The 20,652-nt window shown below is 42.5% G+C and overlaps 1 protein-coding gene across 1 annotated transcript; it reads left to right on the top strand.

Annotated features, from left to right (window-relative positions):
- Positions 1–746: 746 nt before the first annotated feature.
- Positions 747–12,666, top strand: ITGB3BP (integrin subunit beta 3 binding protein). The gene is made up of 8 exons (XM_053470085.1): positions 747–810; positions 2,742–2,784; positions 5,222–5,354; positions 6,253–6,337; positions 8,250–8,328; positions 9,634–9,727; positions 11,474–11,516; positions 12,063–12,666. Exons 1-7 carry the CDS (start codon positions 800–802, stop codon positions 11,512–11,514), a joined length of 486 nt encoding a protein of 161 aa, XP_053326060.1. The 5' UTR covers positions 747–799; the 3' UTR covers positions 11,515–11,516; positions 12,063–12,666.
- The last annotated feature ends 7,986 nt before the right edge of the window (positions 12,667–20,652 follow it).

Here is a 20,652-nt window from a genome sequence, read left to right as displayed (position 1 = left end):
AAAGATGGCCGCTGCGGCATCAAGCCGCCTCTGAAACAATGCAGGGATTTTGTAAATCAGAGATTATTCCTGGGTCTACTCCACTGTTTCATATTATGATATATTATCACAGCCAACAAGACTATTAGGCTGCTCATTATGGTGTCTTGTTATTGGGGATAATATATAAATTTACAGCCATTTCTGTTGCTGATGAAATCATAATATTTTAAAGGGGTAAGTATAAAAAGTTAAAAGAGTGGTCTTATCACCATAGCAACAAATGTAATGTCCCAAGAAGCAGCAGCAATAATAATAATAATATTAGTTGATATGGTAAAAAAAAGGACACCCCATTGCAAACGCGTGAAGGGATTCGGCAGACGCCACAAAAAAATGTAAAGCGACCGCGCAGCTATTGTATGCATTAAAGTGAATATAATGGCAGAAGTGTCCCTTTAATAATCTGTGGGCCAAAATCCCTATTTTTAAACAAAAACACAAAATGTTTCTTTTTTTGGAACCGGATACATTTGTATCAATAGCTTCAAATGTACCGGTATCAACTTTCTTTGAAACATTGTTTCCGGTTCCCAAAATTGCATTTTTTTTTTTATTAATGAGATGCTTAGGTCACATTGTACACCGCCACAGAATATGATGACGCTATGTAAATCCATTTGTATGCAGTTAGTTCTGTCCCATGTCTGACAGAGCATGGGGGACAATAATAACACCAGGAACTTTAGTGAGTGGTTTCTGTTTCTGGGGGAAGAGTTTCGGAGAGCTGCATGAGCGCATTTCCTGTCAGGACAGAGTCATGAGCCTCCCGTGAGTATATGGCTTATTATGCAGACGGAGATCTCATTTACTGCGGCATGGACCCAGTAGGACTGCAACTCCCATGATGCTCAGTTAGCCAGGAATTAGAGTCCAGAATGTCAGGGAAGGGGGGTGGATGTTTCTGCCACAATTTCATCCCGATGTATTTTACTTAATTTAAACAGTTACTAACAGAATATTTGCCAAGTGTCTGTATTTAGATTGGCCAGTCCCTCTATCTATTCCACATTCCTCACATGATGCCCCCCTTTCCTTATCTATATCTCTCTTCTCCCCTGATTCCCCTCTTTTCTAGGAGGTCGGAATGTTTGCTGGGTATGAGGGGATCGCAGGGTTCTACAGCCCTAAAAGCCCAGATAATGTGTATAGAAACAGCTTTATAAATTAAACAGGGTAAATAAAATAAGCTATTTTTTTTAAAATGCTGAATTGCATACAAGGTAGGGTCTGGCACCTTCAACTCTGAGGGGGGGCAGGTAAATCAGAGTCACTCCCCTGGCCCTCCACAATTATATATATATACACGCCATCACAGACCCACTCACACCAACACATCCATGCCTTGCCCGGAGCCTTTCCTTATAGCTGCTGTTATTACTGCGGGGTCACAATGCTAAATTGTGAGACTCCGCTGTGCTTCTGCCTCCGCATGCGGGCTGGTTCTGTTTGGCCCCCTTGACCAGCCCGCCCTTGGTTACATAATGAGCTATCGAAAAGGGAACCGGGTGTTTGTGACCACTGGCCCTTTAAGGTTCAATGTAGGTCTAGACCTATATATATACTGTATGTGTATATAATATAATTTCATGCGACTCTTTTATTTAGTGAGCCGTGTTTATAAAGTAAAGGGTGGGTAGGGCTGGTAATGGTGCTTGAGGGGCAATTGTCCTCTGAGTTGCTCAGGTTTAATGATCTGACTGGATCCTTTCTGTGCTCCATTTAAGCGCTTTCTTTGCATTTGTTCTTTTGGTGAATGAGATTTGCACAATGCATTGCTTTTGTCTGCCAATTGCCCCCATGCCTCTTTTACCCCATTTACTCTCTGGAGGGCCGTTCTTAACCAGAGTAGCCTCCCCTCTATTGCCCCCGGCGCGCTGCCTATGTAAGTATAGCACCGGGTGATGACATCATGTCCCAGCACAAACGGTAGGACCAGGGCCAGTCTGGGGATGACCAAGCGAGCCTACCACTTTAAGGCCAGAGGCCGCTAAATGACACCGCCTGTATACATGCAGTATCTGATGAGCTGCTGCAGTGGCAGTAAGGGTAAGTATGGGGTGCTGTTGCCCGCTGGATATTTGTCCCGTGTATCAGACTGGCCCAGGGCCCGCGTAGGACCAAGGAAGGGCAGATAAGACTTGGAGTGGAGCCCGCGTTAAATAAATCACGGCGCTCTCATGGTTTAGCTCCGTGTGACCGGCGTGTTACCGTATTTCATGTTAGGACGCCGTGCGGAGTTCAGGATCGCTCCCGCTGTAAGTATTTAGTCCTCGTGTAATAAAATGCTAATGTCTGCTTCTTACATGACAACTGTGAGGTCGGAGGCATCATAAACATCCACGTCTCCTCTTTCCAGCTCCGCTATTAACAGCTGGGCATCCAGTTCAGGAACACATTCTGGCTCGCGCAGCACAGAGCGCTTGGCATGTCTCTGATTCCGCTCGGTAGAGCGTAGCGGGGGTTATTTCTTTTAAGGGTCTGCGTCTTCGAGGGGGTCGCCCGATCCATCTGTTTCCAGGAGTCACCTTGTATTAACTCTTTGTATGCCTCGGAGCGCTTTAACATGACTCTGGAAACCCATGGAATGTTCCTGTTGGTTGGCTCGAGCATTTTGCACCCAATTATTGTCTTTTTAAAAAAAATAAATAATCATCCCATCCCCCGGCAAATGATATGTCTTTATTTGTTTCTATTTGCAGTGTCAGAAGATCGCTAAAATTGGATACAATTGAGAAGAATAAGGTAGGTACTCTAGTTACTAGGTGGGTATTATTACTGCCAAGTATATTGACAGTCTCTCTTTGCCCCCCCCAGCCCCTATTGCCCCTCTTTTCTAGGGGGTCGGAATGTTTGCTGGGTATGAGGGGATTGCAGGGTTCTACGGCCCTAAAAGCCCCGATAATGTGTATAGAAACAGCAGGGAATGGCTTTATAAATTAAACGGGGTAAATAAACCCCATTATTATTCTTCTAAATGCCCCACTCAGTTACACAAATACCCCGCAATAGGGCACAGAACTCCACCCCAGCCACGCCTCTAACCACACCCCCTACAATAAAAGTACCCTCTGGTCACGGGTCACGGGAAAGCTGTCACCGGCCTCTATGGCCGTCAATTGCCTTATTACCCCCCCCCCCCGGACCTCCTCATCCTGATCACTTTGCCCCGTCTTGGTTTCCTTTCCGGGCCCAACTCGCCAACTGAACGAAGAGATCCTAAAGTATAAAATACCGCCGTTGTTTCCGTTCGCTTTCATTGCCCTTAAATATTTACAAGCTGCAAAGGGATCTATTAAACGGGGGAATCTTGTAACGTCGCACCTGCCACGGGGGTTTCTCATCAATCCAGATTGTATTAGATGCCGAATATAGCAAAACATCCCCCCCCCCACATCGCTTAGCGGGCGAGCGCTTCCCGCAGCGCACGGAGCACCGGATTTAGGGCCTGTCGACGGAAAGGGACTTGTCGTAAAGCAAAAGACAAGCGAATATTCCGTGTGCCCCGCGGCCATCTTGCAAATGGAATGCGCTCGACGCGGAAGGAGAGTCGTTTGTCAGCCGCCGGCAGCGTGACGGCAGACGTGCCATCGGCCGGCGCGCGAAACAATATGGAATTATGATAATGTTACATTGTGCGGATTACAATAAGAACGCGGCAAATGAAAACCAGAAAGGCCTTTTTATGGGGAGACTGTAATTGTTTACCGCCGCTAATCTGCTATAATTAAGCTCTAAAACACCGCCGCAGCTATAAATTACCCCGCCGTTACCGCAGTAAAAAATAAAGCCCGACTATTACCGTTATGTTTGAAGATAAAGTCACGTTGTGGTTCTGGAGCCAAATGCTTTCCGCTTAATGCCAAATGTATCCTGATAAAGTTGCCCATTACCCGCGGAAGCCGGCGGTGGGTGTCAGAGTTGGTACTAATGGTGGCGATATTGTGACGAGAGGTAGTTGGGAACGGCGGCGTAATGCAAGGTGATAAAGATAATTTCACTTATTTATCATGCAGAGTCAACGGCGGACAGAAGACTGCGATTTTTATTTTTTTTTACATTTTTTTTTCTTGCTTTCTGAATTTATCTTTACATTTAATTATTTTTTTTATTTTTTTTGCTTTCTGAATTTATCTTTACATTTAATTATTTTTTATTTTTTTTGCTTTCTGAATTTATCTTTACATTTAATTATTATTATTTTTTTTTTTGCTTTCTGAATTTTTTTTTCATTTTACTTTTTTTATTCGTTTTTTTTTGCTTTCTGAATTTATTTTTCCATTTTTTTTTCCATTTTTTTTTTTGCGCTTGAATAAAGGAGGCACAATGCCACGGCCCATGACATTAGGGAAACCCGTTCGTTATCCAGACTAAAGATTCACCCACATGGTACAAATCACGCTGCACTCTTAAGTCTAGATTTAGAGAATTGATACATTCCACGTTTTATTATTATTTATTAATAATATTTCAAGACTTTTTTTTTTTTTTTGCATTTTTGTTTTAAGCAGAAACACAGGTTTTCTGCTTTGCAAAACGGTTTTCTTCCGTAACAGAATGTCCTCGTCATCTGTTCCCAGGACCCCCCCTAACAGTGCAGGTTTTCCTGTCCCTCCGTACTTCTGCTCAGGTGAATCCATCAGCGTTTTAATTATTCTGACCACCTGTGTTTATATGGGAAGATCCAAGAGATTTCTGGCAATTTTGAAACATTTTTTTTTTAATTAAATTCTAAGGTTGACACAAAAAAACCCCCAAAAAATATTTTCAGTAACTAAATGGACTAAACCTAAACAGGCAGAAAGTGCACACAGTTGGGCTCATAAAACCCGCATGATGTTCACCTTTTTGTAAAGAGGCAATAAAATAAATTCACTTTTTGTTTTTTTTTGCATTATTTTTCATAGTTTTTAATAGAAAAATAATTCCAAAGACAGTTGCTTATATTTTACAAGTTTTTTTTGTTTTTTTTTTGTTCCCTGTGCTCAAAATATAGACTTTTTTTCCCCGCTCTGCACTCACACTTCCATAGGATCTTGATAGCTTCCCATGACTTGTTGTACTGCGCTATGGCGTTTGTTGGAGTGATATAATAATAGTTTGTCACTTTGCATTTTTGGGGGCCAACTGTTTTTTTTTATTATTCGTTAATTTTTCCAATTTGACCTTTTTGCCTTAACAGAATGAAAGATCACGGCCAAAAACCCCCGTCCCGCTTCATTCATATTCCCCAACAACCGGGACCCGCCAGATGAGCCCGTTCACTGCCGTCAAAAAGCGCAGCGCAAAAAGTCTTGGACAGGAGAGGACACAAGGTGAGTCCAAGTCCGGGGGACGAAGGTTATTCGTATATTTTTATCAGAAACCCCCTTTCTACATATCTTATGTGAGCAGCGATCTCCGTTTCCTGTTCTCAGGATCTACATAATTATTCCTCCCCTGTCCACCGACGCCCCATCTGCCTAGGGGGACCCTGGAATAGAACTTCGGCTCGGGGTATAACCTCTAGAATCTGACCTTCTGTGAATTAAGGAGAAGTAGTTAAATTTAATAATTACTAATTATTGTTAATTACATTTTTGTCTTATATGTTCTAATATATTATGTTCAGCCAATGACAGCAGTCCTTTAATCTTATTGGCTGCCCGCCACAGACGCGTATGTCTTAGGTTGATACATTGTTTCGGATATCGTGCGTTGTTACCATATTGTTATAACTTTTTCCCAGTTTGTGCTGAACAGTAAATTGATTTGGCGTGAATAAATTAAAGCTGGTGGTCCACTAAGACAGGGGCGTCCAACCTGCGGCCCTCCAGCTGTTGCAGGACTACATCTCCCATAGTGCTCTTTCAGCTAAGGGGCTGGCTGAGGAGGATGGGAGATGTAGTCCTGCAGCAGGACTACATCTCCTGTAGGCTAGCCTAATGTTTACGTGCATAAGAAAACAGCATATACCATAAAGAAACTTTTTTTCCCAGTTTCCACGGCAACATACTGCCTGCTTTTGTATCCCTGACACAAAAACGATGAATGAAGCAACATGTTATATGATTGAATGATTGTTTATAGGAAGGGCTGGATATGTTTCTAATGCTACGTTCAGCTATAAAAGTGTCCGTTTGTAAAGTGTATAGAAATGCTGCGTACTTTTAAGCGCCGCTTACCCTACCAGGTACCGCGAGTATCTTACGTGATCTTTTATTTTCTCTCGAGGCCGCGCAGACGCGGACGGCTATTCTGAAGCCGCAGAACCAGAAGTCGCCAGCAGAGGGCAGCGTCCTACAGATGAAAATGATGAGTGAGTCTGTTGGGTTGAGGACAAGAAATCGTTCTAATTACACGTTAGGGCATTTGCATCGCATACTTCCCAAGTGCCCCGCTTTGCAAGGGACAATCCCTCTGTTTGCCTCAAAACCCTGCGTCCCTCTCACCCTCCTGATGCCCCTCTTTTCTAGGAGGTCGGAATGTTTGCTGGGTATGAGGGTATCGCAGGGTTCTACAGCCCTAAAAGCCCCGATAATGTGTATAGAAACAGCAGGGAACGGCTTTATAAATTAAACGGGGCAAATAAACCCCATTATTCTCCTTTGAAGCGCCATCAACAACCTAAAAAGTTCATTCTTTAACTCCAGCCCCTAAAACTTTTTTCTTTTTTTAAATTCCTAAAGGAAAGTATGGGGTGGAAATATTGAATACAGCAAAGTAAGCAGGTGTCTTCTAGCACACAAATGGTTAATTAAGCACAAAAGTCCTTTTTCTTAATGAGCAACTGTGAGTAAAATCTATATATTTTGGGCACGAATAGAATGCTTCTGCCGGGGGGTCTAACTCTAACTAGAAGGTCACCCCACCGCTAGCCTATCCACGACTGCGTTTATTATCAATGCTTTTTAATTCTATAAAAGGAATTATCCATTCATTGCTTTATTGCCTCTGATATTTGTGGAATATATTTAATTATTTTAGCGCACTCAGAATTCTACGGAACAAACGCAGAATTTAGGAATTTATTTTTATATTTAATTACTTTTTTTTTTTCCATTTTCCGGGAAGCAAAGTACAATTTTGTCCGATATTCGCCGACATTCCCTGTCCTTGCATAAAATTGGACTCCGTGCAACCCCAAGCATCCTCAGCCAGCCACTGGATATTGTTTTCCCCCCCTCGTGAGATCCCCGATCCCACGGCGGCTGCCCTGTGAGGCTACGATAAGTTAAATTCCGAAAACACTTAATTTTATGAATCAATGTCATTTTGAAGGATTTTTTTTTTTTTTTGGATAGACGCAGAGAATAGTAAGTGGTGAAATTACACAAATTCAGCTCGGTCTCGGCGTCGTATAATACACACCGGCCCTGACATTCACGTCGCCGCGCTCGGCAGCCATCTGCTGCGGTGACAGGAATGCAGTAAACAGAAGTTTAAGTGTCTGGTAAATGCCACTCGCAAGCAGTTCCTCCTGCGCGATCGGAACGGCACGGATTCACTTTCCAACGTTCATACTGTTATTCTTAACGTAAGAGGGCAGCCGGCCGGAGTAAGCCTCCAAATCTACAACTCGTCGGGGTATTAGGAACCTCTTTACTAAATGCCGCGCATGTCGCTTACCGTACAGCGCAGCTGCCTGCCTTAAAAAGGAGAACATGGCAACGTAGAGTCATTTAGGCTGAAAAAACACCCAAGTCCATTAAGTTCAACCCTTTTGCCGATCCTTCCAGCTTTTGATCCAAATAAAGGCAAGAAAAAAAAAAATACCAAAAAACCCAATAAAGCTATTTTTCAAATTTTGCCTCTTACAGGAAAAATTCTCATATTTATTTAATCATTTAAAGCCCTCTATATGTTCTGCTTACCAGAAAAAAAAAAAAATGATCCAGACCCTTTAAGGAAGCAGAAAATAATTAAAAATAAAATTATTATTTTTAGTTTTTATATATTATTCATCACTTTTAATATTTCTTAAAAATCTTGAATAAAATATTGAAAATAAAAAAAATAAATAACCAGGAGTTTGGTGAAAAAATGGCAAAGAATCATTTTCTTCATAGAAGTTAATGTGAAGAAGAAGAAAAACCTGTGTTTTTGGTTGCGTATGGGCGGCGCGGTCCTCTGACGTACTCTACACCTAAGACGATTGTCTGCTAGGAATTCCGTCGTTTTAGAAAAGTTTGGCTTTTTATGCTGACGGAAGAATAATATATTTTTTGTAGACTTTTGGAGTTGTTATCGGAGGTGGAGAAATCGGTGACGTCGTTTTTGAAAATGAGGCAAAGTTTAAAGAATTTGCAGGTCGGTATTTACAAGGAGACAAAAAAACTCAAATATACTGCTATATATATAGTCTTTTTACTGAGTGGGTAGTAGATAAGTGGAGCAGCCTCCCAGCAGAGGTGGTAGAGGGTAATACAGTGAGGGTATTAAACATGCATGGGATAGACATACGGCTCCTGAATCTAAGACGAGACCAACGACTGATTAAGCTTGGAGTCGTTACAGCGGGAGGCCCGTAGACCGGTTATTACCCCTTTAAAACAAACGGCCCCGAAACCTTTTTAGTGAAAACCAATCTGCCCGTTCTGTGTAAATGTTTTTGTTCGTCTCTTCGGCTGAAAAACCACCCACCTCGGTGATCGCGTCTCACGCGTGAAATCCATACTCGCTGCCCTGGCTGCTGTAAATGTCACAGCTTGTGTCCTGTTAACAGCTAGAGACGCATTACAGCAGCTTCCACCTAAATTGGGTAAACAGAAGGCCACATGTCCGGCTCACGAGGCGACGCGGGAGCTTGCACTCACCGGCCCCCTGGAACGCTCGGGCGGCCGTACGCTTAAACTCCGGCAGGCTCGGCGTACCCCATGAGCCGGCCCGGGGGCTGCATATCTCATAAAGCCCTCGTACAAACTGCCGCACGTCTCGGAGGGTAACAAACCTTACCGTGTGTGACAGGCCGTCCTGTAAATGTATCCATAGCAACGGGTCCAAATGTGTGCTTCATAGGGAAACCCAAAACACCGCTTTTAAGTGGAACGGCCTCCAAAAAATAAGCGATCTGCTTTTATGTTACCTTTTATGCTGGGGTTGAATTTATTCTCAGGATAAGACCCAGCGGATGAAGATGTAAGGAATGGATTACAACTACCTTAAAGCTTGTGCTAACCACTTCTGCTGGCAGGCCATTCCACTTATCTACCACCCCCGCAGTAAAGCCCAGGGCTAATTATTTCTATGCAACATGCATTATATTATTATTGTTAGAATTAAGGTTATCATGATTGTTCTTAGTATTATCGTTATCGTTCTATTAATAGTTTTATTGTTATTGTAGTTATTATTATTGTTATTATTCTTATTATAATAATATTGGGTCTCTTAAGTCGCGGCATCGCCATATTTTATTAACATATAAGAATCAGCGACAGCCAATAAGCCGCAATGTATCTAGCGAGGGCTCGTTAGGTCTTTTTTAGGTTTAGTTTGTTTCTTTCGGAGGGCCGGGGCCGGGCTGCGCTGGGAAGCCGTCGGAGGTCCGGGGACGGGCAGCACCGGGAAGCCGTCGGCCGAGCCGTATTAACGCCGTTCTCTCCTGCGTTTCAGGCTTTGGAGGGCAGCAAAGAGCCGGAGCTTCTTCTCGGGCCGGGAGATCCATCAACCGACCTAAAAGCTGAGCTGCGCAAAACCAAAGTTCTGAGTAAGGACAATCGGCCCCATATTTCCACGGCTGACGCCTCTCTTAGGCAGTAGATCCCCGCTTTCTGTTGACAGGAGCCGGGGTCTTAACCCTTTATGTGCCAAGCGGTGTTTGGGTACCTCTGTTGCATGCTTTTAACCTCTTGGGTGGTAAAGATTGCTGTACATTCATTGCACTGTCCTATGACAATTAGCACAGCTAAGGGTTAAACGGCACAAGGCCAATCCTCATTCTGTTAAAAACAGAATTACGGCTAAAACGCAAATTTCAGGTTTTTTTTAAAAAAAAATATATATATATATGTTTATTGTAAATACACTTATTTTGTTGCTGGTTTACAGAAGACTGGGGGAAGCGTTTTAATTCGCACTTTAAATGCGCCCAAATTAAATATAAATGATGATTATTAGCCAATGAAAGTGGCGTTTAACTACAAAGGAGTAAATCTAAAATGTATTATTATTATTATTTATTCTTTATTTTTATTATTGTTTTATATAGCGCCATCATATTTCACAGGGCTTATTAAATAATTATAATTAAATAATAATAATAACCCCCATCCCATTCCAACCTTTCATATCGTTTCTTTTATTTATTATAAAGAACATTGAATTATGTGACGCTTTGATACATTTTTACTTCCGCAAACACAGTGAGAATGGACAATCGTTTAAAAATACACCTTTTTACCGTCAGACGGCTGATTGTAGAGGGTGCATAATGGCTCTTTTTGCTGGTTTTTGGAGTCTGTGTCATGTGACGCGTCAGGCCGCAGTAATGATCGGGGGGACGCGGGCCGTTTGCGAGTCACGCTGGAATCCTCAGCAGCTCGCGGGGATTTTCTGCTTTCAGGAGGGAGACTTGCTAGATAGTCCGGGCTAGAGGTGTATTCACTAAACTGTGCAACGTCACTCTGCTTTATGAAGGGCTGACCCCGGGGGGAGCTTCTCCTGCAGGAGGACTGAGCTGGCCCTGTATACTGTATACTTTATAGGGGAGATTTTGGATAAGTCGACACCATTGTAGTTTAATTTTCCAATAGATGTCTATTTCTCATGGTGTCCTGCGGCCTTCCAAGGTGCCAAACTGTCCCGCTTTTGCGGGCAACGAGGAACTTGAGCCAGTTAGGGGATCAAAAGATTTCTCGTGGCCAACCCACGGCTCCTGTGAGGTGTCCTTGGGGAACATTAAAGTCACGCAACAGGATATGACGTCATAGTCCAACATTCTACCTCTGTGTGATGGTAAAAGCATGAGCCATCTCTAGCCACGCCCCTAAGAAGGTATCTCGCTAAGCATCCCAGACACGTTTGGGCTATGCAGGAACTATGAGTAGGTACACTTTTGCACATGCTCAGTAGCACTCCCTCTGATGTCATTGCAGCAGCAGAAGCCAATCACATGTATGCTAGCAAGACATCTGGTTCAGTTAGCATAGACGTGATTGGCTGCTGTTATTGCCATTCATTTGAACTAGTGTGCTACTGAGCGTGTGCAGGAAGTGTACCGGCGAATGCTTCCTGTTTTCAGTAGCAGCAGCCGGAGGGAGGAGCTACATGAGACAGAAGTCTAATTTTCTAACTCCAATAACTAAAGAACGCCTGCACCGATTGAGATGCAGTAAAATGCGTCGGAGTCTGTTCAAAACACACACTTTGCACTAGTTTAAGACGGTTCATGGTACTTATTTATTATTCAAAACCAGCTTCCTTACCCGACCAACATCTTCCATTCTCCTTCTAGTTACTGAAGCCAGGAAGAAGAAAAAGCAGAAGACGCGTTAAAGGTGGGGACAGTAGACGAAACGATGTCATTTAATTAATTAATTTATTTTATAAATCTTTAAATAATCTAGCCAAAAATGTTAATTCAGTCAGTGAAACAAAACTGGACGGATCCTGTTAATAATATTCGTAATGATTGATCGTTTTTATGTTCCGATACTGAGAGATATCTGCTCATCAACCACGGAACCCAACGTGTCGCTACCGAGTCCTGCACCGGTTATAGGGATATTTAAATATAATATCGAATCAGAGGCCAGCCGGAAGACTATCAACCCAACATTTTGTATTTAAGGAACTGTAAACTGCCGTTAGGATACACAACCCTGAATTTTAAAGTGTATTCGATCTGAAATTAACCCTTAAATGTTATTGGAACGGGAATAGAACTTCGATTTTTGTATTGTTATTATTATTTTTTATTATTATTGTTTGTGCCAATTTTTTTTTTTTTTTTTTTTTTTTTGCAAATTCCTATTTTTTTGGGTGTTCTTGTGTATATAAGCAGCTCTGTCAGCCTCACCTTCTGTCCTGTCCTCCTCTTTAAGGTGTTGCGCATGCGGAGCGGTCGAAGGCTCTACCTGCTTGTGATTCCGGAGATTTCCTGCACGGACTCGGCTCACGTTGGGAAAGCTTTTCGCACCCGAAAATGCGCATTTTCAGCAAGGCGTACGGGGTCGGTGATTTACCGCGAGCCCCGATGGAGTTATATCCTGATACAGAGACAAGTGGCCGGCATCCATCACGACCCTTCGTCCGATTAACCTTGCCCGGAGCAGCCGGGAACCGCCGAGCATTTCGTCTCTGAAGCCCCTGTCAGCGCGGACGGCAGCCTTGTTGTAGAAAACTTATGGAAAAGAAATTTGGTAATAACTGAAACTTTTGTCGATTCCAGCACTTTAACACAAAATTCAATATTTATTTCATCTTGCAAGATTTTCGCGAAGCAGCTCGGAATTTATGCCTCCTGTCCGCCCGGGCGATGAGAAATGCCCAGAGGGCCAATTTTAGCTGCGTTTTTATTTTTAAAGACTTTCCAGACATTTCAGGTCCGGGTGTTAACTTATTATCACTATTTTCACCGGGATCCTAACCAGTGGAAAAATGTAGCTTTTCCGATTTGCATTTTTTTTCCGGATCGTAAGAACCATGTTTTTAACCCCTTAAGGACACTGGGCAGACCCTAAACCCATTGAAAGCACAATCCTCTATATGCATTTGCCTCCCCCCCCCATCTCTGGAGCTATACGTTCGGCATGTGTGTGATATACCTATCAGCACTAGCTTGGCAAAAGCTGGGGGGTCTAACAAGACCCCCGCACGCATGCACAGAAAGTGTTCCCATTGATTTTAATGGGAGTTCCTTCCTGCCACCAATTGTTGCTACAAGGTGGGGAGAAACGCCGGGCCCTGGAGCTGAAGCTTCTCCCTAAGTTAATGTTTTTTTGTAATTTTTTTATATATTTTTTTGTCTGTTGAATGCGTATTAAAGTAAAAGCGTAGGCGTTCATTGTTGAGGGGGCTTTAGGGGCACCAAAGCGTCCCTTTAATCTTTGTCTCTCTGATACCCAGACGTACGCATCCTGAAGAAACAGCCGCTGCTGATGAGAAACGGCATTTCACGATTTATAATTTAATGGGAGAATACAGAAAATAGTTGTTTTTTGTTTTTTTTGTCTCCGTGCAATCCGTGTTGGATGTGGTTTTTTCCGTGATTGCTTTGAATTAGTTCTGCTGAGGACTTGAAACCCGTGACGGTTCTGTGGCTCGTCGGGGGTCCGGAATGTCACGTTAGCATCACATGGCCCGGCCGTGAAATTTATTTACTTTTCATGAACAACCTCTTCTTAAAACAACTCGACGAAGGACGCCGTGCTATGAATGGCCGGCATTATGCGCGCCTCGCTTTATCGCTTCTTTATCCCAACGAGCCGGAGAAATGAACGGATTGTTCGTCCGTGACGAGCCTTTACTGTAAACAAAATGTTTTCGGACAGAATGTAAGCAAACCTGCCCCGCGGCTCAGCGCAAGCAGCTTGGGATCCAGTGCTGTCCTACAGGAAAGACCTACTAAAGCATACCTCCAAACTGCCCTGTCTTCTGTGGGACAGTCCCACAAACTGCCCCACTTTCCCCCCCTTTGGAGGGCAGCGGGGATTCTGGGCCAGTTGGTCTGTGCTGTTACCTGCACAGGTGGCTTTTAGGGTCTGGTGGGAGGTGGTCCTGCTTCTGGCCATGCCCCTCCCAGGTGTGGTCAAACCCTGCCCCCTCTAGCCACACCCCCAACACAGGTGTCCTGATCCGATAAAGCCAGGAACTGCTAGAGTGTAAGCTGTTCGGTTTCTGGCACCTTCGTGTTTCGTCCCCTGAGGGTCGGGATCCTTTTTATAACAAAAAACTAATAAATGATGGGAAACTTTATAAAGAAATTGACTTCTCTGTGAATAAATCGTGTAACCGCATTTATATACATTTTATAGCTTTTTTTATATGTATTATTGCCAAATAAACACCAAACAAACCAAAGCTGTTTGCGTGAATTTATTTAAGATCCACGGCGGATGTAATTTTATAATATGCCCGGAGAAGAGAACTTTGTTGTCTGGAAAGCTTACGCTCTAATTCTACTCGGCCAATAAAGGGCATCGCCTCGACTCGGTTCAAATAACCCTGAAATCGGTTCTGGAGGCCGCCGGCGTAGTCTTTGTCCCGAGTTGTGATCAAAACTCACCGACTTCTCTGTAGCCGTCCCATTGGATGGAGCCAATAGCCCTGGGTCCCGGTACAAGGATGACCCTAATTGTTATACATTGAGTTATATAGCACCATCATATGCCGGAGCGCTGTACAATAGGTAAGAAGTAGTGTATCATGTAACAATATGCACTTACTGAAACAAAAGGTCCCTGAGCAAAGGAGCTTACAATCTAGAGGGAGTTTGTTACTCAAAGGGTAAAAGTCTTTTGTGGTGGATCAGCCGTTTTAAACATTAATTAAATTGTTAATAATATCGCTGGATATGAGTAATAATCTCGCTTTCTGCGCGTAATAATAAACATCACTGAGTTATTCTATAACCCCCCCCCGTTCCTATACTGTCAAATGCTGAAGAACCCCGAGATGCAGACGGCACCCGTTATAAGAAAGCAGACTCCAGGTTAAGGATACAAAGCGTGCAATCCAGGATTATTTAAAGGGACATAGAATGTGCTAGCAAATCGGCCCCATCCGGCCCCCGTCTAGTCGCCCGTTACTCCTGCTGTAAAGACTCAAACCTTAATCAGTCGTTGGTCTCGTCTTAGATTCAGGAGCCGTATGTCTATCCCATGCATGTTTAATACCCTCACTGTATTACCCTCTACCACGTCTACTGGGAGGCTGTGCTACTTATCTACCACCCTTTCAGTAAAAAGACAATATATACAACAGCCGCATTTTCCGTAAACATCCATGATGTCAACAACACTTTTTTTTTTAAGCATTCGATGAGCCTACATCTACTTAAAAAACAAAAAAATGTAAAAAATACCAAAACAATTTCATGGACTGAAAAACATAAAAAAAATAGTTTTAATAAACACATTTAGGTGATAAATCCACTTAAAATTTAATTTTCCAGAAGACCGGCGTTTGCAACAAAGACAAGTTCCGCTTCCTTCAATCGCCAACAACGTTTAAAACAAAACTATTTGCATACTTAAAAAAAAAACGCCATAAAAATGATAAAATATCTGTTTAGTAAACAACCGACCCCAAATTCCCTTTGATTCATTTCTTACATTTTATTTTCTATCACATTAGCAAATCCACAGGAAGAAGAAAAAAAAAAATAATAATAAAAAATATATATATATTAAAAAAAGGAATTCTAAAATATATCTATAAGATGAAAAAAAATTATTTCCATTTTTCCGTGCCAGGAATTTTTTTTATTTTTTTTTCCCTCGGCTCTCCGTCTCATTCATTACGGTCTTTTATAGTATTTTTATTTAATAAAAACCTATTAAGGCTGCCGTGCAAATCTCTTTCCCCCGTTCCTTTATCTTTTCGCTGATCAATTTTTATACCGCTGACAACCCATCTTCACGTTTCGCTCATTTAAAAATTCATAGGACATAAGATGAGTCCCCGGAGGACGAAAAAGACAAAAAAAAGAAAAAAATCTAAAAAAAAAAATCTAAAAAAAAAAGAAAAAATAGTCTATAAAAATTTGTTACAGCTGGCGGATGCGAGGCGGTCTGTGATGGCGCATGACAGAGCTTCGCGAGAAAATAAAATTTGTTTCTGTAGTAAGCAGAACTGTTTAAATGTTATTTATTTTTATGTTTTGGAGGGAAATATATCGTGAGCGGCTGCATTGATTTAACGCGCATCAACGTCTGTGTACAAGCTGGAGATGGAAAATTTATGAAAGCTTTTCTCAACGACTTTAATTGAATTTTCCAAATCTCGCACCACACACAAATAATCAATATCCCCGCGCGGCGAAAACCGCTCAGAATTATTACAGTCTCGCTTTTCAATTTTGTTGTCATCAGCAGATAGTCGAGCACCTGGATCGCTTTCTTTTTTCTTTTTTTTTTTTTGTAATATCTGGATGGATAGAAAATTTATACCTTTTCAACATAAAGAGCTCCATAAATACCCCCCATAAAGCAACGCGGGGTAATAATTAGCAACGTTGCCAGCTCAATGTGGAAAGAAGAAGAAGAATCCTTTGGTAGGAGCTAGAAAACACGTTGGCACTTTAAGGGTTAAATGTTAAGCATATTTAAGGGGGCTTCGGACCCTTCGGAATACTTGTTGCAGTAGGCAGCGCTGGAGATCCTCCGAAATGTTCTTAGGCTGTAAATGTAAATTTGGAGAACTTAGACAAAAAAGCTCCCCCCCACGGTTCTTGACGGCCCTCATGGCCAGAAGCTCCCTCGCTGTGATGCGAGCAGCGGAAATGACATCACTTCTCGACGCTTATGTGACCTGTAACAGCGAATATACTGGTTTTTTTTTTTGCCTGACTGGGCACAACAAAAAGGGGAGGAAATGGGATGTCTGAGAATGGAACACTCCATGATGTCATGACATCTTGATATGACATCACAACCCAACCTACATAGTATGTCTTAGCATAGGTCACTGAAAGGTTGGCAGGGCCCACAGCGGCACCTGACCATGGGTACATTCTCATCATTTGCGAACGTTGTGATGTCATGACTTGCTCTGCCCAATGAACACCGAGTTTCCATCACTTTGGCTCCCAGCGGTGCCAAGAATCCATGCTCTGACCGGGACGTGAGACTGGATGTCAAGACTGTTCAGGCCAGATCAGGACTGTGGGCTACTATGTTAGCGCTGGTATCTTGCCCAGTCCCTGACTTTTTTTTTTCTTTTTTGCCTTTTGTTAACTCTTTTAGGAACCGTGAGTCATCTGCAGCCTCCCAGCCACATCTCTTTGTTATTATTATTATTATTCTACGTAAAGGACTCGTGGCGCATCGTGGGTCACCCGCGGCTGTTTTTTTTTTTTAAATGGTCTGATGTCTCACTGATTTAATGAAAAAAACCCCACAAATGTGAATCAACTGCCTTTTTTTGGAGATTGCCATTAAAATGTAATTTGTTCTATATTAAGAATGACTGCATAATATTCATACATTTACATCGTTTTACAATCACGTGAAAAAAAAAAACTTTTTATTCATTCATGTGAAATTTTTATTGTTTATTATTTTATTAACCCATACCTTGCTACACATGGCGGACTTCTGTCATTTCCTACCTCAGATTGATATCGACTTCATAAAGCTGATACTCATTGTAAAAAAAACAAACTTTTAGTCCAATAAAAAAAGGGTATTGCCACAAAAACAGGGACTGCCCCTGCTAAACAGGGACACTTGGCAGCTATGCGGCTGGGCTCTGCTTACTTGGCGCACTTCCCTCCTACCCAAGGCTCGTTATGCCCTCCACGCACCGCACGAGCGGGAACTTCCCGGGTACGTCGACGACGAAAAGATTGCCTGTGCGCAAGCTAGGAAGCAGCTGGCACCGGGAGACCCTGCAGGCTACTTACTTGAGTTGTTTTGACTTATTATCTTATTTTTTTTTTATTTTTTTTTTATTTTTCTGGATTAACCAAAAATAATAAAAAAAAAATTAAAAATTATTTTTTAAAAAATTCTCACTTCCCCCACCCTCTGAATAATTTATTAATCCAGGGAATAATTAGTAATTAATAATTAACACAAGTCAATTAATTGGGATTCTATTTTTTTATTTTTTTTTATTTTATTCATCCGGAATATTTTATATCAAACGGTCCGTAAAAGTAAGAGTATATTTGCGTGAACATAAAGCTGCATTTGCCGCGAAGGTCTTGAGAGAGAAGATTCTTGTAAATCAATCCGTTGGGCGAATACCAACTCGGAGGGCAGGCGGCCCGGGGCAGCTGCGCGTCTGGATTTAGTTTCCAGCGTCTAATTTAAACTTTACGCTGCTCTCCAGCAGATAATCTCAATGTAAATAACACATTTTATGGACACGCGGCTCCTTATCCTTTACATAACCTCTACGCGGATTTAGTGTTTATTTTGGTCAGCGGCACGTAAAATATTGATTGGTTCGGCACATCGGAAAAAAAATCTACGGAATAGCTTTTACGTAATAAAAAAAAAAAAAAAAATTATGTATTTAAAAGTGGGAGAAGTCCTGATCTCAGGATCTCCGTGATGAATCCCCCCTAATAAATGATCTTAAGTTGCTGACTGCTGTTGATTGGTTGGGGCAGCCTTTGTAAGGGGCGGAGGGTAGCCTGGCCACATATCCTATTGGTGATTCCAGGACAGGGTGTGGCTTTAGTGGGGGGTGGGGTTTAATCAGGGGAATTATATACAATGGTGATTTCGGGACAGCGTATCGGGGACAATGTAGTTGCCCTAGTTGGGGGCATTTATCTTCGGCGTTCCCTAAATTAAAATATAAACCCTCCTATTTCCCCAACGTATGTAGCTGCGCAGGCACAAGGACTCTCTGGGTTTTTAAGTCGCTGTGTCCGGGTTCCTTGAGCTTTGACCCGTTTCCTCCCAGGGTGGTCAACAGATGATTCACAAGTTTCCTAAAAAAAATGAACAGAGGAATGTGTCAAAGGTCACGTCGTCACTGCCGTCACGCAAATAGTTGGGGAACGAAACCCAAAAAATATTTCATCCTTCAGGCACCCGGGGAGTTAAAACACCAATAAACGTTAAAAATATATTTTGTTTCTTTTATAGATGCAAAAATGTTTAAGTGTCATTCCACTTGTGTTGGTGGAAAGGTATGTAGATTGTAAGCTCTATGGGGCAGGGGCTTCATGTTTATTGTACCCCAATCTAAAGGTCTGTAGACCACAGTCCTTATCATATGGCTGTACTTATTGAACCTCACCATTATTATGCGGCGAACTGTAAAGTGCCGAGTACATCTGTTAGCGCTCAGTGGAGCGCGAGTGGCTTCCCGTTCTGTGTATTAAGAAGGCGCTTTAACAAGTTTACGGAGCGCAAGCAAATGTTTACATAGCGCAGTAATTCGTTTTTGCAAACAGTCCTCCTCGATACTGTATCCGGCGGCTCGGGAAGCCACTCGCTGAGTGAAGCCGCTGCTGCACCGAGTGTCAGCTTTCAGATACTTCACGGAGAGAGCTCCTCGCCTGACCTTGGAGGTCGCGCTTAACACACAAAGGTCACAGATCCCCAAAACTTGTACTTGGAGGAGTAAAATGAACCGCGAGTGTTTTAACGGTGTAAGGTTCCGTAATTCACCGTTTAGGGTGGCGTGTGTGAGCATTGCTTGTGTTTTTACTAATAAAAAAGTCTCAATTTTAGATTAAATTACATTTTTTTAAAATTTTTGTAAAAACACCTGAAATAATATCCCCAAGTGATTTTTCATAACACTCTTTTCCTTGAATAACAGCTCCCAAGAACCCCAGCCAGAGAGTGTGTTTGATTGTCATGGTTAAAACCATCTACATGGTTCTTAGGCCAGGTACCTCAGGGGTGGGGCTACCATATAAAAGGATTAAGTAGTTGCCTAGGGCTCCACCTCTAAAAGGGGCCTCTGTAGAAAATATGAATGCTTATTTATTATGAAATAAATTCCATAATGTATCCTTCATATATTTGCAGTTATATATTTCTGTGGCGAGCGCACATGCACAATTCCACCAGTAGATGGCGCCGATACAACTCATTCATTATACAGTTTAGAGGCAAAGAGATGGTATCTCCCAAAGGTCGGCATACGTTACACATCACATGACTGGTCAAGCAACATCTTATCTTCTTTATGTATCCTCGGAAAGACTAAGGCTTTGTACGCTGACGCCTCTGTAGATTGTTTATTCCTTTGGCTTCTGGTAATATTTACGAAGAACAAAATATATTATTTTCCAAACCCTCAAAGACAATGACTCACGAGCAACTTCAGGCTCTGTATGACACACGCGTGCCCACTCTGTCCCGCGGAGAATGAATAATCTTTAATATCGTCAAAAAAAACAAAGGCGTTCATCGGGAACCCCGGCGGCGGATGGTCTGTTTGCAGAGTCATTTGCTTTCTTCTTGAAGATCAAGAACAAATAAAAATGTTGATGCGTAAAAAAAGAAAAGGACTCGGAGGTCACACGGCCCCCTCAATGTACTTTTGGGCACAATAGACACGGATTAAACAATAAGGCCTCTTGTGCTGACAACCGGCTTGTTGTTTTCGGTCAGTAGGTGTGATTGTACACAAAGGCTCCCGAGCTTCGGACTTTAGTGGAATAAACGCTTTAGCCAGACAGTGTTTCATATTCAAGGAGCAATTTAAATGGAGACCCCCCAGACGAGGGATTGGGGCCAATACACAACGCCGTGATTGTCAGGGGGCGTTAGATCTACAGCGCGTGTCTTTATCTCACTGCGTTGTGGTCTACATTCTAACCCTTGGGTATGAAAACAGGATTTTCTAACAAACCGGGCGATCTAAAGCCAGTTTAGGGGATCCAGGAAGGGGGGCTTCTTGTACAAAGTCAACTCTAATGGCTGAGAAGCTGGGAGTCCAATCATCGGCGTTTTTAATATTACAAGGGCTCATGTGGCCCTGGGAAGGGCCCCGTCACGT

Source organism: Spea bombifrons, chromosome 6, assembly GCF_027358695.1.
Source record: "Spea bombifrons isolate aSpeBom1 chromosome 6, aSpeBom1.2.pri, whole genome shotgun sequence".
In the NCBI taxonomy this organism is placed as follows: Eukaryota; Metazoa; Chordata; class Amphibia; order Anura; family Pelobatidae; genus Spea; species Spea bombifrons.
This window is presented reverse-complemented; position numbering and strand designations above follow the sequence as displayed.